General features: G+C 35.9%; 1 protein-coding gene across 1 annotated transcript in view; it reads right to left on the bottom strand.

The window, feature by feature from the left end:
* The window catches only part of LOC107741884 (neural-cadherin), a 307,523-nt gene that overhangs the window by 172,139 nt on the left and 118,640 nt on the right, over nucleotides 1–16,744 (bottom strand). Inside the window, exons 2-5 of the mRNA XM_016554680.1 lie at nucleotides 11,970–12,167; nucleotides 10,934–11,159; nucleotides 8,060–8,264; nucleotides 4,848–4,959 (exon numbers count right to left, since the gene is read on the bottom strand). Coding sequence (XP_016410166.1) covers nucleotides 4,848–4,959; nucleotides 8,060–8,264; nucleotides 10,934–11,159; nucleotides 11,970–12,167 — 741 coding nt within the window. The remainder of the gene's footprint in view (nucleotides 1–4,847; nucleotides 4,960–8,059; nucleotides 8,265–10,933; nucleotides 11,160–11,969; nucleotides 12,168–16,744) is intronic.

The raw sequence follows: 16,744 nt of genomic DNA, 5'->3' as shown, positions 1-16,744 counted from the left end.
CAACACTGCACTGGCTCTCTATTAATCATTGTATATATTTTAAAATCTTGCTAATTACTTATAAAGCCCTGAATGGTTTAGCACCTCAGTATTTGAACGAGCTCTTGTTGAATTATAGTCCTCCATGTCCGCTGCGTTCTCAAAACTCTGGCAATTTGATAATACATAGAATATCAAAATCAACTGCGTGCGGCATATCCTTTTCCTATTTGGTGCCCAGACTCTGGAATAATCTGCCTAACATTGTTCGGGAGGCAGACACACTCTGTCAGTTTAAATCTAGATTAAAGACCCATCTCTTTAACCTGGCTTACACATAACACACGAACACATTTCTAATATTCAAATCCGTTAAAGGATTGTTAGGCTGCATTAATTAGGACAACCGGAACTGGGAACACTTCCCATAACACCCGATGTACTTGCTACATCTAGGCATGGGCCGGTATGAGATTCTGACGGTATGATAACTTTAGATAAAAAATATCATGGTTTCACGGGATCACGGTATTGCGATTACAGCTCTAAAATGTTATTTTTAAATATCTGGGTAAAAAAAAAAACTTTTTTTTTCCACTGAACACATTTTATTTTGAAAAAACATATAGAACATTTTGGAACAGTAAACATGTCAGGCTAAATAATTAGAATAAATAATTAAATTATTCTTAATTAAATGCAGTCACTTAAGTGAGCCTAAACCTGCAGCTCAACAATAATCAGAACATAAATAAATTATTTTCTGTAAAAAAAAAAAAGACCCATCTCTTTAACCTGGTGTACACATAACACACTAACACATTTCTGATATTCAAATCCGTTAAAGGATTGTTAGGTTGCATTAATTAGGTCCACCGGAACTTGGAACACGTCCAATAACACAAAATGGCCTAGCTACATCGTGAGAAGAATGGCATCTACGCTAATATTAGTCTGTTTCTTTCTTATTCCGAGGTCACCGTAGCCACCAGATCCAGTCTGTATCCAGATCAGATAGTCACTGCAGTCACCCGGATTCAGTTCGTATCCAGCCCAGATGGTGGATCAGCACTTAGAGATGACCTCGACAGCCATGAATGTCAGCGGAGACCAGGACAACTAGATGAGCCCCAGAGACAGATCCCAGTAAAGACCTTGTCTCCTAGACAGCCACCGGGACAAGACCACAGGAACCAGTTGAGTCCTCTGCTCAATGTGACTTTGCTGCAGCCTGAATTTGAACTGCTGGTTTCGTCTGGCCAGAGGAGAACTGGCCCCCCGACTGAGCCTGGTTTCTCCCAAGGTTTTTTCTCCATTCTGTCACCGATAGAGTTTTGGTTCCTTGCCTCTGTTGCCTCTGGCTTGCTTAGTTGGGGACACTTAATTTCCAGCGATATCGTCGACTTGATTTCACAGATACTATTTAAACTGAACTGAGCTGGATGATGACATCACTGAATTCAATGATGTATTGCCTTTAACTGAAAATGTAGTGTTTACCATTGTAATTTTGCATTAATGACACACTATTTTTCTAATTAATGCTGTACAGTTGCTTTGACACAATCTGTATTGTTAAAAGCACTATATAAATAAAGGTGACTTGACTTGACTTGAATGCACCAACAAGGTTTTTTTTTTTTGAAGAAACATTGAGAATGACTGTGCGCGGTGGCATAAAGCTGGAGATCGACAGAAGAAATAGAGACGAACTCACGGAGTCATGTAAAATAATCCATCAAGTCCTGTCCCAATAAAGATGTAATTTTGCGTGAATTAAATAATATGCAGCCATTAATGGGCGCATGTTGGAAATAAAAGTGCTGAATTTAATTTGCTCTCTGTTGTCTATATGCTCATCGTCTCATGAAGTCGGAGTCACGTAGGCTAAGATTATCCGTCAAGTCCTCTCCCAGTAAAGACGTAACTTTGCATTAATTAAATAATACAGCCATGAATGAGTGCATGGTGGAAATAAAAGCACTAAATTTAATTGTCTGTTGTCTATGCTCATCATTAGTCTTGTGAAGCCGCTTTCATTTTGCTGTTCACTCAGCAGATTGATCAGGAAATGCTCCACTTATAAACCTACTAAAACTGTAGTTTAAAATGAAGTTTATATGACTCCTTTACTTTATTTTCTCCATTTGAAAACATTAGACCTTCTACATTTATTTTGCTTATTGTTAATATTAGTGTTGCTGCTGATGCTTTAAATAAAATGTTTTTTTTTTATTATTGTTGTAATATGAAGATTAAATTTATCATGAAAGACTGCTAATTTTCAACACTTTTTTTTAAGATGACTGAAAGGAGGAAAAACCAAAGTGAAGTATGGACTTACTTCACTCAGTCATTTATTTACTTTATAATAGTAAATAAATATTGGTTCTGCATATCGGTTATCGGGCACAACCGACCGACGCAATATAGACATGATCTGCACGTCGGGCCGACCTCTCATGTTTGTTGGGTTATGTCTTAGAGACCCTTTTAGCCTTTTGACATTTGCATATAAATTACAGACCTGTGCCCGGTTGCATAAAGCACCTTAAGTTTTTCCCCAAGTATGAGACTTAAGGCGTGATTTCCCCTTACCTAAGGGAATGACTTAAGGGTGTTGCATATAATCCCTTAAACACTTCCCTTAGCAAAGGGAAACCGTTAAGTGTTTCACGGCAGCGACCCATGTTTTGCCATTAAAAAAATCGACTGTTGCCATGGTCACGTTATTTGTTAATGCAGATAGTGGTGTAAGTTTTCACAGAAAACAATATAACATGAATAAGGAAAACAAAAAAGAAAACCAAATATGAAAGAGAAGGACCAGACGAGACGGATACCCAAATTCACTCAAAACTGAAAATTCAGAAAAATAATTTACTCACCCTCGTGTCAGTTCAAACCCATAAGACTTTTATTCATCTTTGGACAACGAATAAATATCTCTCATCATTTCTGTCCATGTAGAGGTTTTCAGGTACTACCGTATTGGCCCGAATATAAGACGACCCTGATTATAAGACGACCCCCCTTTTTCCAGATGTACCTTTTGGAAAAAGGCTTTTTAAAAAACAAATCTTGTTTTTTCTCAGTAAAACACATTTTGTCTTCAATTATTTTAAATGCAAAGAGACAAGATAGTCTATGCATGACGTTTTATTCATATCCAAAACGATTTGAACATTAAAGCGCTAAACTCTCCTGCAGTGAATGTTTCATTCATACTCGAAGCCGGAGGGCGCTCTTGCGCAGAAAGTCCAAACAGGATTCATAGAAGTAGCCTAAGCTGAATAAAAAGCAGAAACGTAAACACAATAAACTCACAATTGCAACAATATATGGTTTATGTGTGTTTTTCAAGTCATCTCCAGGTAATATGTAGGAAAATACAGGAATAAAATATGGAATATAAATTTGCTCTCGAGTGTGACGCACTCACGTTTGAGCTAATTATGTGCTGTATGTAATTTGATCAATGTTTATATGTGAATAAATGCGTAAATTAAAATCTGTTTAACATATAAAGCGGCCGATCATGACTTGTAGAAGACTTTTGTGTAACACTTAAAATGACATCTTCCAACCCTTATGTTATACTTAGGAAAATGACAGTTAAGGGGCTTTACGCAACACTTAATGGGTTTTAAGGGATACTTAAGATAAATTTTAAGGGTTTATTACGTTTCACCTAAAGATACCCTTAAGTATTATTTAAGGGATATTTTATGCAACGCCCTTAAGTGTAAGAGCACAGTCTGCCGTCGCGTCTAATGGAAACACTCCACTGAAGCCGCATGATGGATGAGACATTCAGTACTTTCATAGTGGCATCTTTCAGTACTGATTAACCAGGCTGCAGGCGAGTGTACTAATGACCTTGCTTTATCTTACAGCGCTCTGTTCTAACAACACTGTCAAAAGTGGTGTTTCCATTTATCCAATAGATATACTGCTCACTGAATACTGCATGATATGTACTGGTGAGTACATAACCGCATAACTGTATTTTACAGTATATATATATATATATATATATATATATATATATAATCCAATTATAGCCAATAATATTGTGGATTTACCCACAGTAAATCAACACCAGTAAACTGAATTGCTAAATAACCCAAACCGATATACAGTACCATTTAAAAGTTTTGGGATCGTTTTGTCTCTTGTGTGCCAAAAATAGAGTAAAAACAGCAATATTGTTAGATAATATTACAATTTAAAAGACATGTTTTCTACTTTACTATACATTAAAATGTAATTTATTCCTATGATGTCAAAGCTGAATTTTCAGCAGGCAATACTCCAGTCTTCAGTGTCACATGATCCTTCAGAAATCATTCTAATCTGCTGAGTTGGTGCTCAAGAAACAATTTAATGTGTCCTTGTTGAATAAAAGCTTTAATTTCTTTCTTTCAAAAAAATTACTTACTGACCATATAACGTAATATTACAGCATGCATCTGCACAAAATTAAGCAAGTTGTGCACTAGACAGAACAAAGTCACATTGCTAATACACTCTTTCTGCAACAACACACTACAATGTGCCCCTTGCCTTAAACATGAGCAATGAATCACTTCAGAATTTACAATATTGTATTACAATAGTGAACTCAGAATATTCTTTCATGAGCCTGGTTTTCACAAGGACCGTTTCTGCATGTTGCTTTTGTTAAATGGTTATACATGTTTAAATAAATATATCAGATATTTGAATATTTGGTTTCAAATGTCACTTCTACTAAAATGAAATGCATGACAAAGTGACTAAAATGAAATGTAAAAAATAAACAGTAGGTCATTCTATTATGTGTTGTTATACAAGGACCTCGAGATAACACAGGTCCACAGCCTTACCCTGCAGAAGTGATGTTGCAGTCGTGACTGTCTCAGGGACACCGTCTTTGCTATAAATGGACTGCTGGAACTCAGGAACACAGTCATTCTCATCTGTGATGATCACTCGCACCTGTGAAAAACAAGCGGAAAGGAAGCCAGAAGGCACAGAATAGAAAGTTGTGAATTGTTAATGGAACAAATGGGCAGATCATAATATCTTGAATTTGTGAATTATTATCAGGGAGTAAGTTAGAACATCACTATGACTGTCCCCAGTGTTTCTCAGAGTCTGAGAATGCCTTGCCAAAAAAAAGCTCTTTTAACAAGCTTAAAAGGCCATATCCTATCACGCTTTAAAACCATTATCCAGGTTTTTCTTGGCCCTTTCTCACTGCAAAATTATTTGGTGTCAAGCAGTTATGTTCTTACATAAACAAACATCTGTGCCTGAAAATACAGTAGTTGTGAAGTAGTGAATCTCAACACAAAAGGACAAACGTCCTCCAGGATCTCATTGCCATGTTATAGCTCTTTCCCAATTTGTTGCAAAAGCATCAGGGAAGCTAAAAGAGGCATTTAATGCCTCCCATAAGAATTAAGCTGAATGTTGCTGTCTGGAGGAGGAAAAACACTGTGTGAGTGCTTTTGCCCTGACACTGTTGCTCAAGCTTCCTGGCAGTTGCTAAGTGACTTTAATAACCTACTCACTGCAATTTTAGAGACCGGAAAGATGAAAATAGACAGGCCAAGTCAGAAATGGTCAAAATTGTGACAACAGGTCAGAGTCTACAAGGTTACCCATATTTCTAACACTAACAGAGACCATAATCCGAAATCACATGAAATAAAACGCCTTCATATAAGGCTGAATCAAAAAGAAGAGCTACAAGACAGAAAGATCCCTGAGGGAAAGTTTTGTGTTCTCAGTAACTGTTCAGAGCCCTATTTTATAAGTTTTACTCTCAGTGGTTATTCTGTTGATAGTAAAACCAATGATATACAAAGACATTGTATCAATAAAGAGATCTGATATGACGGACACAATCCGGGAATACGAAGCTGATTAACATATCGTGAACTGGTTTGACTCATTTATTGACATAAACAGACACAAAAGATCAGTTCACTCACATATCACACATCACTATGGAATGCAAGGAAATGCTATTCTACACAAGCAATTTCTAGGCGATATTTTTTTTTACAGCAGATCATAAATAGAAAATGTATATCCACTACTGAAATTTCCATTACTTTTTCAGGCCTGGAAAACAATTACAAATATTGCTGATATTTTCAGATTGTCCATGACTGTGAGAACCCTAATAACTGTGACTGAATAGGCCATAATTATTGATTCTGAAGCCTTTTCAGTTTGCACATTGTTAATTATGTCATTTTAAACCGTGTTTTGTTTTGTTTGTTGTAACTGGTGCTTTAGCACAGGTGTTCGGGGTCTCCAGAAACTGAGATGTGAGAAGAGTTATAGAGTGATTTCAGGGTGACAGATGGGCTGCGGTGTGCCTGAATGCAGAGAATGCAACAGGCAAATTTCTCTCAGGACCACGTCTCACAGGATTCTTGAAGTCAAAAGGGTCTGTCAGTCTTTTAGTATAATTGTTTTGTCTGCATGCCCTCTTGCTCCCCATCTGCAGTTAGACACACAGTGGCTGCATTGTTTTGAGACATTCCCCAGCTAATAGCTGAGATCGTGGCTGGCCTGCCTCAGGCCAGGACAGATGTATGGATCACTGAGCAGCCAGATCAAGTCATGATGAGGTGAGACTACAACCTCCAGTGGAATGTTACTGTAAAAGGAATGAACGGACTGCTAGGCATCTCTTTGATTTCAGTTAAATTGTTGCCCCTACATTTCCCACAGTGCCACAACCCTCTCGATTGTAGTTTTTTCATTCTTAAGTGACCAAAATTTAAATGGAAAGTATAAATAACATGAACATTATCATCAGTCTGTCTTAATTTAAAAGAGAAGTGAAGTTTATACTGTATATAATATTACAATTGAAATGTTTATTGTTTAAATCACTAAACAATTAACAAAACAAAACAAAAAAAACAGCACAGCAAAATAAATAATGCCAGCAAGTAAGAAATACTAAAAAATAAGATTATAACACACTAACCTCATAATGTATTCATTCTGCAATGCTGGGAGCTTGCAAATCAGCAATAGTGCTCAATATGAAACTGTTTGTTTAGACAGCTGTGTTTGGCTAGCTGGGACAAAATTTAAGGGAATAATTTTGGTCTGACATGCGTTTTAATAGGGATTCATAGTAATTCATTTTTCCTAGTGGCTGTGACCCCGCATTCAAAATAAAATAGTTGTTTTGCTTTTATTTTTTTTTACCTGTCTGTTTATCTATATTTCTTTCTATATACAGTGGGTACGGAAAGTATTCAGACTCCTGAATACTTTCCGTACCCACTGTATATATATATATATATATATATATTTATATATATCTTAGCTATCTTTACAACCATATCATTTTTGCATTAAAAAATGACACAGAATGGACAGCCAAAAGCATATAATTATAAGAGTTGTTGCTACAGATATCTTCAGTCATCTTTTTTCACTACACATTTATTTAACTGCTATTTCACTGTTATTTCACTGATTTCACGTTTTTCCCTGTTGCTATGCAAACATCTATATCAACATTTTGAGACGTGCATGCCTGGGAAATAAATATAGTGTTCAATAAAAGTTAAATTTCTACTGAAGACAAATTCCCTAGAAAAATTCATAATACTGAAGATTCTTTTCAACAGTCTTCTTGACAGTCATTGTACTGTGGTATTGATGTTTTTCCCATAAACTACCTAATGGATATATTTCCACTACTATACATTTCATTATGAGCAAAACCTTCCCATATATCACTCATTAGGTCTTATTCTGGAAGTAATGAAGTTAGAACCAAGAGATAATGAACCATTTTCTCGTCAGACTCAAAACAAAATCTAAAAAAAAAGTCTAAAAATGTAGATGTTTTAGAAATACAGAAATGTTAATTTTATCAATAAAAAATATATTATATCTCAAATATATAAGCACCAAAGGTACAAATAAATAAATACAACCATGCATAACAAAGCATAATCATTGTATGATTTAAAGAGAGTTGATTGAATGTGCAGAATATGTACAATTCTTAAATGGGCATCCTGTCTGAGTTTGTCTGTGCACCTGCAGCACTCACCTCAGCAGCACTACTGAGACTGTCCTGATTCTCACTGGCCCGCACCAGCAGCAGGTAGCGGTGCTGGTCACTCTCATAGTCTATAGTATGGGTCAGACTGATCTCCCCCGTCTCTGGCTGGATGCTGAAAAGACTGCTGGGATTGATGAGCAGGCTGTAAATTACAATCTGTTTTTGGAAGGACACTGCTGGAGTGACTAGGAAGCTGGATGAGAAACGACAAAGAGAGAGACAACCTGATTGACAATAATCAATGATGATTATTGACTATAATTGATTATGCTGTTCTAAAAATGAACAAACATAAAAGCAAAAAAGAATGGGTTAACAAAGGTAAATAGAATGATAAGTGCACCAAGGGCATCTGAGCTAATATGGACATCTGTTGAATATAAGTTTCAATGAATTCAACTTCCAATGTGAATGCAGTATATCTTTAGAGACATTTAGTCGTAACTGAATGTGGGTAAGTGGAGGATTGTATGTTGTGGAAATAAATGTTAAGATAAATGGAAACAGCTACAGCAGGTAAGAGATTCACCACAGGCTCACTGATCTTGTGTAAATGTAGAATAAACAATTTACAATTACACAGCATCAAAGAACATACAGTACTGTGCTGGTTAACAAATATATTGGGGGCAAAGCAAACCCATTACTAAAGAAAGCAAGCGGAAATGGAAAAGTTTTCCTCCTCATTTCCGATGACATAGATCAAAATATCTCTCACTTTAGTCTCATCCTGATGCTAAAAAAAACAACCTCTGTTGTAATTTTCATTGAAAGGAGAAGTTCACTTCCAGAATGAAAATTCTGTCACCATTGACTTCCATAGGATTTTTTTCTTCTTACTATGGAATGGTGCCCATCAACTGTTCGGATACCAACATTTCTCAAAATATCTTCTTTTGTGTTCAACAGAAGAAAGAAACTCATACAGGTTTGGAACAAGTGGAGGGTGAGTAAATGATGACAGAATTTTAATTCTGGAAGTGAACTACTCCTTTAAGGTGCATCTGTCTTACTGTTATTGTAATTTTCTTTCTCGTTGATTTTTATTCACTGGGTCAAATCATGACCAGTGCTTACACTTAGAGAACAAAATCATAAAACCCAGCAATTAAAGTGTATCACTGCAATTCCATGACATTTTATTAAGCATTATCAAAGTAGGAAAAACACAAATATTTACAAATCAAATTAGAAGTGAGCGATTATAGCTGATTGTAAGAAGTGACAATAAAGATATCACAGCATTCATTAGTCTAGGATAATCATTTAACCACAACCATAAATCACACATCTTGTTTGCCATGGGGCACAAAATTTGTAATAAGTTCTCTACAAATTAAAAAAAAAAAAATTGCTGCCTTGGGAAAAATTCAAGCAAAGGCTTTATGTCAGTGATATCAAATGCTCATTGGCTCTTGACTACTTCGTCACCAACTGCGAAATGACATGTTTTGGGTGATATATTCATTTGAATGAGATATACTGTACACAACTTTGGGAGAATATAAGATTATTATTATTATTATTATTATTATTATTATTATTACTATAAAGCCAACAGCCTATATATGTAACATTTTATATGGCAACATAAATATATAAGCATTATATGAGCATTTCTCAAAAAAAAAAATTAACTGTTAAATGATATAATTCATTTATGGGAGCTTTTCACTTTATAATTTGCAATTTGTCAGTTTCTTGATACATTCAGAGAGTAGAAAATAAAGGCAAAATTATGATAATCACGCACTCAAGCAGTCAATATTGACATTCAAGTATTTTGGTAATCCCAAAGAAGCTTAACGGCAGACGAACAAAGGTAAATATGACTTTCTTTCAGGTATTGTGGTTATTACAACTCCATTCCCATTGGCAGAGGTTGCCTGCTGGCTTGGTTTGCCTCTGCTGTCTGGCAGAGACCAGAACATTTGGGGATAACATTAACGTCACCCCATTTTGTTGCCATGAGCAATATACTTATCCTAACATTAACCATATTTTTGCATATCTATATGGATGAAGCCAACCAGATTCAGTAAGATTTGGCTGCCAGTGCCAAGTCTAAGTTTAATGAAAGCAACAATATGGCGGAATCACAGGTGTGTATGAGGAAAATAATATACACCACAGCATACAATGCATATTCAATGACATGCAGCTGCCATAAATGGATCTAGTAGGCACTTATTCCACATGGATTTAGGATAATTTGCTACAAGGCAAAGCCTGATTTAATACAGTACATCTGTGTAGAGCACGGCTAATCGTTCTTCCCTGTAGCAGCATCATGCAAGTCATTTCTCAGTGACTCATCTAATATCAAAGGGCTAAACTATTAACACTGACTGCACAAAGACAAAGTAATAAAGGGTCCATTTGTCATCTATATGTGGGAGCAAATTAAAATAAATAAATAAATAAATAATTAAACTACAAAAAAAGAGAGGCTTTTATCATATACATTACTTGGTGTAACGCATGGTTAACCTCTCACGGCTGTCTATACGAGCAGAACAAAGTTATGATGTTAATGCATCTTTAATGCATATCACAGTACCCTGACATAGTCAAAGATCATTATTTCATGAATTTTGCATCGTGTAGTACACAATGACTCACACAAGCGATGCTCCAGCGAGAAGCAGAGGGAGCGTGGATGGCTGTAAGTGCAGTATGATCCTGTTTCTATTTGTTATCCTGATGGATAAGCGGTGTTCTCACGGTGTGGGAGATGCATTTAGGGCGTGCTAGAATTACACTATGGAAATAAGATTTGCTGCATTTACTAGATTGGGTGTGTGTTTATGTGTGTGTGTGTGTGTGTGTGTGTGTGTGTGTGTGTGTTATGGCTTTACTCACGGTTGCCCTTCTGGTGTGTTTTCTGGTATGGAAATTGTATAAGACACGTTGGTGAACTGAGGAGCTCTTGGGCCTGCGATGATGGATACTACAGCGGGAGGACTGCGGCTGCCCTGCCGATCAGCAGCCACCACTGTGAGTAGGTATTCTCTGTCTCTTTGCAGGGGGAGGCCTGTCGTCCACACGTGACCGTTCTTCCTGTCCACCTCAAATCTCCCGTCACCTCCTGTTGTATAACAAAACAATTCATCCACATGCAAATGAAATGCAAATTTTATGATGGTGACACTTTGCAATAAGGTTCAATTGGTTAAAATGTGTTAATGGTTTAGGTATCATTTAACTTGTATATACAACTTGTATAAATTAATATTAATGTATTATGAGCAAATATACATGAACAATGAAAAACATATTTATAAATAAATACTTACCTCAATTAATAAATGCAATAAAATGAATGTTGTTCATTGTTAGTTAATGCATTAAATAAATTTTTTAAATTAAGCCTTATATTAAAGTGTTACCCTTAAATGAATAATATAAAATAATTATGATTATTAATAATAACAGACAGACAGACAGACAGACAGACAGACAGACAGACATATAGATAGATAGATAGACAGATAGATAGATAGATGCATTTACATTTACATTTACATTTTTTTCAGGATTTTTTGATGAATACAAAGTTCAAAAGAACAGGATGTATCTGAAATAGAAAGCTTGTGTAACATACACTACTGTTTAAAAGTATGGGGTCAGTAAGATTTTTTTTTTTTTTTGAAGAAAGAGAAAGAAAGAAAGAAAGAAAGAAAGAGAAAATGAAATGAAAAGAAATAAATCAATGCTTTTATTTAGCAAGGATGCATTAAATTGATCAAAAGTGACAGTACATACATTTAAATGTTACAAAAGCTTCCTTTTCATCTAAATGCTGTTCTTTTGAACTTGCTATTTATCAAAGAAACCTGAAAATAAAATAAAATAAACTTTGATATAAAATAAGGAGGCAGATGGGAAATCTGCTTACCATCAGACAGGAAGTATTCCACCTCTCCATTGATGCCCTCATCACCATCTCTGGCTTGAAGCTTGTAGACCAGTGTGTTTGATGGGGCATTAGCAGAGACCACACTCAGGTAGGGGAAAGGGACCATCGTCCATTCTGGGGCATTATCATTGACATCCATCACCGTCAAATCCACTCTCACTGTATACCAGTCTGAACCTGTAAATGTAGAGATTTCCACACTCATATTCAGTTCAAACGGTACAAAGAAATGTCTGTAATCATGAATGTATCAAATTACATAAAAACCAGAGAAGGCGAAGAACAACAACAACAACAACAACAAAAAGGCCATTTAAAAATAGCTGGAGCGGTTTATTTTAATTGCCGATTTTTGTCTGGTATCTTCAGTATGTGACACAGGACACAAAACATAAGGCCATGCATTGGCCCTGCATGACTGTGTCATGATATGGGTTTCTTCACAGCATGTCCTCAGTGCAGTTTCAGAATCTCAGTTTCAAGTTTTGATGTTTATTTTCCACAAAAAAAAAAGCTACAAAACATCATAGATGCAGAGACACATTTACATGCAAGTTGGAGAGAATGGCAGATACTAATGAGTGGAGTGTTTTCCTCATGGCAGCACTTGCTACGTTTAGCTGCTGCGTCGCCTCATTAAACATCCCTTCTTTATCACAATCATCGCCTTGCAAAGCGACAGAACTAAAGACAGTTTCAGTACACATTTATGGACGGCACGGTAACATCATGGAAATGCATGAACGAAAAAAGCTAAAGGACAAAAAGAAAGAAAACCGTGTCAGCCATAAAACACGCCGGTGTCTTCTCCCCTTTTCGGGACTTTTCACTCTTGTTCAATCTCCCCTTCAAACGCATCTCCCCATTCCCATTTATTTCTTTTTTCCCTCTTTCTAACAAAATTCCTCCCTTGCTCTCACTTTTTCCCTGAGAGAGGTATAAATAGTGGGCTGTCTGTCAGAAGATGTGTGGAGTGACAGAGTCACAGGCTCTTTGATTCCCCAGGTGATTGGCCCGTTCATTGCCTGTGACAGCACACCTGCTGCCTTACACTCTGCTGGGGAGACACAGAAGAACAGCAAGAGAGAGAAAGAGAGAGAAAGATTGAGCGAGAGAAGTGGGAATTAGTGGGGGAGGCTTAGAAAAAGATTAACTTAAGCTCCAGGTTTGGATCAATATAAAATCATTATTAATAATAGATTAATAGATAGAGGAGGTGGGCAAGAGAGAGCCATATTAAGATCGATATATAAAGAGAGAGCCAGAGGAAAGATAGAGAGTGAGGGCACAGAAAGAGAAAGCAAATCCCCCAGGTGTGTCAGGAGTGTGTCTCAGCTAATCCAAGCTCATAACAGGCTATAAGGTCACTCTATTTTGTGTATACAGCAAAAGCTACTCATAACAAAACACACCATTGACTCAACCACATCCAGAGCATTGTTCAAACTTTTGCACAGGTCATTATCTGCAAGGGCACAATAGCCAATAGACAATTTCTTGCCACCAAAATGGCAAAAAGAGACAAACATCTGAGTTTGACTTGTTGAGTCGGTGGTATGGCCACAATCTTATATCACAGTAACAGTATACATCACAATATAGTTATTTTTTTAATAATAAATTGTTTAAATTGTAAGGAGTAAAAAAGTGCTATTTTTCTTCAGAAATGTAATCAAGTAAAAGTGCAAGTAGTGAGTTTAAATTGTACTTAAATAAAGTGCAGATACCCCAAAATAATAATTAAGTACAGTAATCAAGTAAAATTGCTCAAGTATTTTACACCCCTGTACATATCTATACATCCAAAACCATAAGACTCTTCCTACACTGTGGTAACCTTATGTTATTACATTAAGGAGTCTTTTTTATACCTTAAATAACCTTTAAATTTAGTTTTGTTGGTCTAATGCATTTAGGTTGATTAATTCAAAGAAGGCAAATAATTATTTTGACTTGTGTAAAATTAATTAACTTAGATGTTTTTTTTAAAACCCTTTTTAGTGTTTAATAACTGTTAAAAGGAAGAACAAACTTCTCTTTTGCTCTAGTGTACTACAAATATTGTTGGCTTTTATGATAAATTGCTTGTGATGTTCCTCATTTTTAAGTATCTTTGGATAAAAGCATCTGCCAAATGAATAGATGTAGCGTGTAAACATAATGTCTATTTTTTTATATTGTAGCGGCATAAAAATGACAGTGTGGGTTGATGGGTGGGGCAGGGCTTGACGCAAAACAAAAAGTACGATTATCCATAACAAATGAATGATAAGTCTGGCATCAGTACAAAAACAGCTTAAAATTACATAACACTTTCAAAGATAAAACCCCCCACATAAAATAACAATATGACTGGATGAGCCACATTTGAAGCCGCTATAAAACAGCCATTATATATTATGCACATTTCCACACCTATGACACATCTGTTGAATTTTATATAAATGCAGCAGGTTACGACATTCTGTATACCGTATTGGCCCGAATATAAGACGACCGCGTTTTTTGAGATGTATTTCCAAGAAAAAAACATTGTCTTATATTCGGGACAATACGGTAATTATCTATTGCATGACAATCTATCGCATCATCAGAACTAAATTGCTTTCATAAATCACTTTCATTATAATCGTCTGTCAATACTGGAAGCCGACAGTTGTTTTCTGCTTCTGGACAGATTTTTTTTTTTTTTATCTGCACCTCTGGATAAACATGTTTTTAATTTTTTTAAGTCTCTCCTTTATAATCAACAATGCGGTCAATACTGGACGTGTCTATCTACAATACAGCCTATAGTTTTCTGCATCTGGTTAGATTTTTTCTTTTTTTCTTTATTAAGCTGCACTGCAGATCTCCTTTACCGGCTGACACAATTTTAACATTATACCGCTCAAACCAAGTGAAAACTTGTTCACATTCTGCACCAAATGTGTAGCAACTTGTTTTCAGAGCATATATTTTGACATGAAGTGCATGAACCCTCACACTCTCTTTGCTAAAAAGCAGAACTGTTTTGTTCACCCTAAATGCTCCCATAAGCACAGTGAGAGCATCAGGGTGCCTGTATGAGGAGCTGCTTAACATGACCTGCCAGTCAGAAGCGGTCCCGGTGTGAGAGATGGATAGAGACACTGAGAGCCTTGGGGGGAGAAAGAGGAGGCTGGTGAAGGCCTCTCTGGAGCTCTGATGGATGGATGAATGCCATGCCAGAGCCAGAGGGCCATCAACGATCGTGCAAAACTGATAAACATCACAGCCTCCTTCTGAATAACGTTCCTAAACTTCCTTTCTGCTCACTGTACCGAAACCGCAGCCGGTGGTTCCAGATTCATACAGCGAAAGACATTGCATTAGAGATTTACAGGAAATTTTTCACTTGGATGATGGGAAAACGTTGGAGGAATGATGGAGAAAATAAAAAGGTGGATCTGTATGAGAGAAAGAGAGAGTGAAAGAGAAACGCACTAACAAGGCTGAAAACCGAAGCATGTAATGCTGAAAAGCATGAAAAGCTGAAAAGAAACAATGTGGGATTAAGACAAAATACAACACCATTGGAACGGCCTTGAGGTTGTTATGGAAACTGAATTAAAACCAGACTCGGACAACAGGAAAGAGAAAATACAAGCTGCCAAATGACTGCATAAATCAATGTCATTAAAAGACAAGAATAGTGGTAAAAATAGCTGTGGATCAAAGCCGCGGTGGAAGAAAATTAATCAGCATTTAGAGACAGGAAAAATGGGCAACAAAAGCATCTAGCTGCAATGCTTCCCTGTCTGCTTTATGTTACTGAAGCACAAGCTCAATCTGCAAGTTCATACAGTAACAACATACCTACACATCAAAGACCCCCACAGAGGGGTCTTTTATATCCCTAAATTATCCTTCATAGCTACTTATTATAATGCATATTATTACACAGCTATTAACAAAACAAATAAAGGTCAATGATGTGAAGTTAAATATATTTTTAAATGTATTTATTTATTTATTTTTGGCACAAAATCCAAAATAACTTGACTCAATCGTGTCCAAATAACTTGATTCAATCACGTGAAACAACTGTCCATGATTGAACCATGTTCATCCAAGTAATTTTTTTGAGTTATCTGAAACTATTGAGTTATACAAAAATTAAAAATGTAATTAATACAAAAAAAAAACAAATTGACTTGCAACATAAGGTTGTATTAATTTAAAAACATTCCCCCCAGTACAGAATGTTAACAGGAATTAGAAGTGAGAAAAACAGAAAAATATAAGCTTCGAAAACACCAGTGAAAATACAACAGGAGAGATGCGAATGAGGATTTAGGGAGAGAAACAAAAGTGAGAGAGAAAGTGTAGCCTAGTCCAGTCCAAATATTCATGGGATATTGTTTATTAATGTCTGTTGCCCTTTACACATTGTGGAAAAATAATAACAAAATAAATAAATAAATAAAACTAAAAGATCTATTTTCAAAGAAGTGAAAACGAAATGAAACGAAATGAAATGAAATAAAATAAGATATAATAAAATAAAATGACCTTTGCCAAAAGTAAAATTGACAGACATATTATGTAGTGCAACCTCTGGGTGAACATGTTGTCAATTTCTTAAATTTTGATATTTTGTGGTTATTATGGTAAAAAGAAAAAAGTCAAGGTGGTGTTACAATACAAAGAAAAACATGATTAAAAGCTGAAATTTTTTCAAAAACAAAAATGTTGGCAAGTAGTTTGACAATGTTTTATAAAAGTTTATATAT

This window comes from Sinocyclocheilus rhinocerous, unplaced genomic scaffold (genome assembly GCF_001515625.1).
Source record: "Sinocyclocheilus rhinocerous isolate Xijiao unplaced genomic scaffold, SAMN03320098_v1.1 scaffold436, whole genome shotgun sequence".
Lineage (NCBI taxonomy): Eukaryota > Metazoa > Chordata > Actinopteri > Cypriniformes > Cyprinidae > Sinocyclocheilus > Sinocyclocheilus rhinocerous.
The sequence above is the reverse complement of the archived record's forward strand: the minus strand, read 5'-3'. Positions and strand labels throughout refer to the sequence as shown.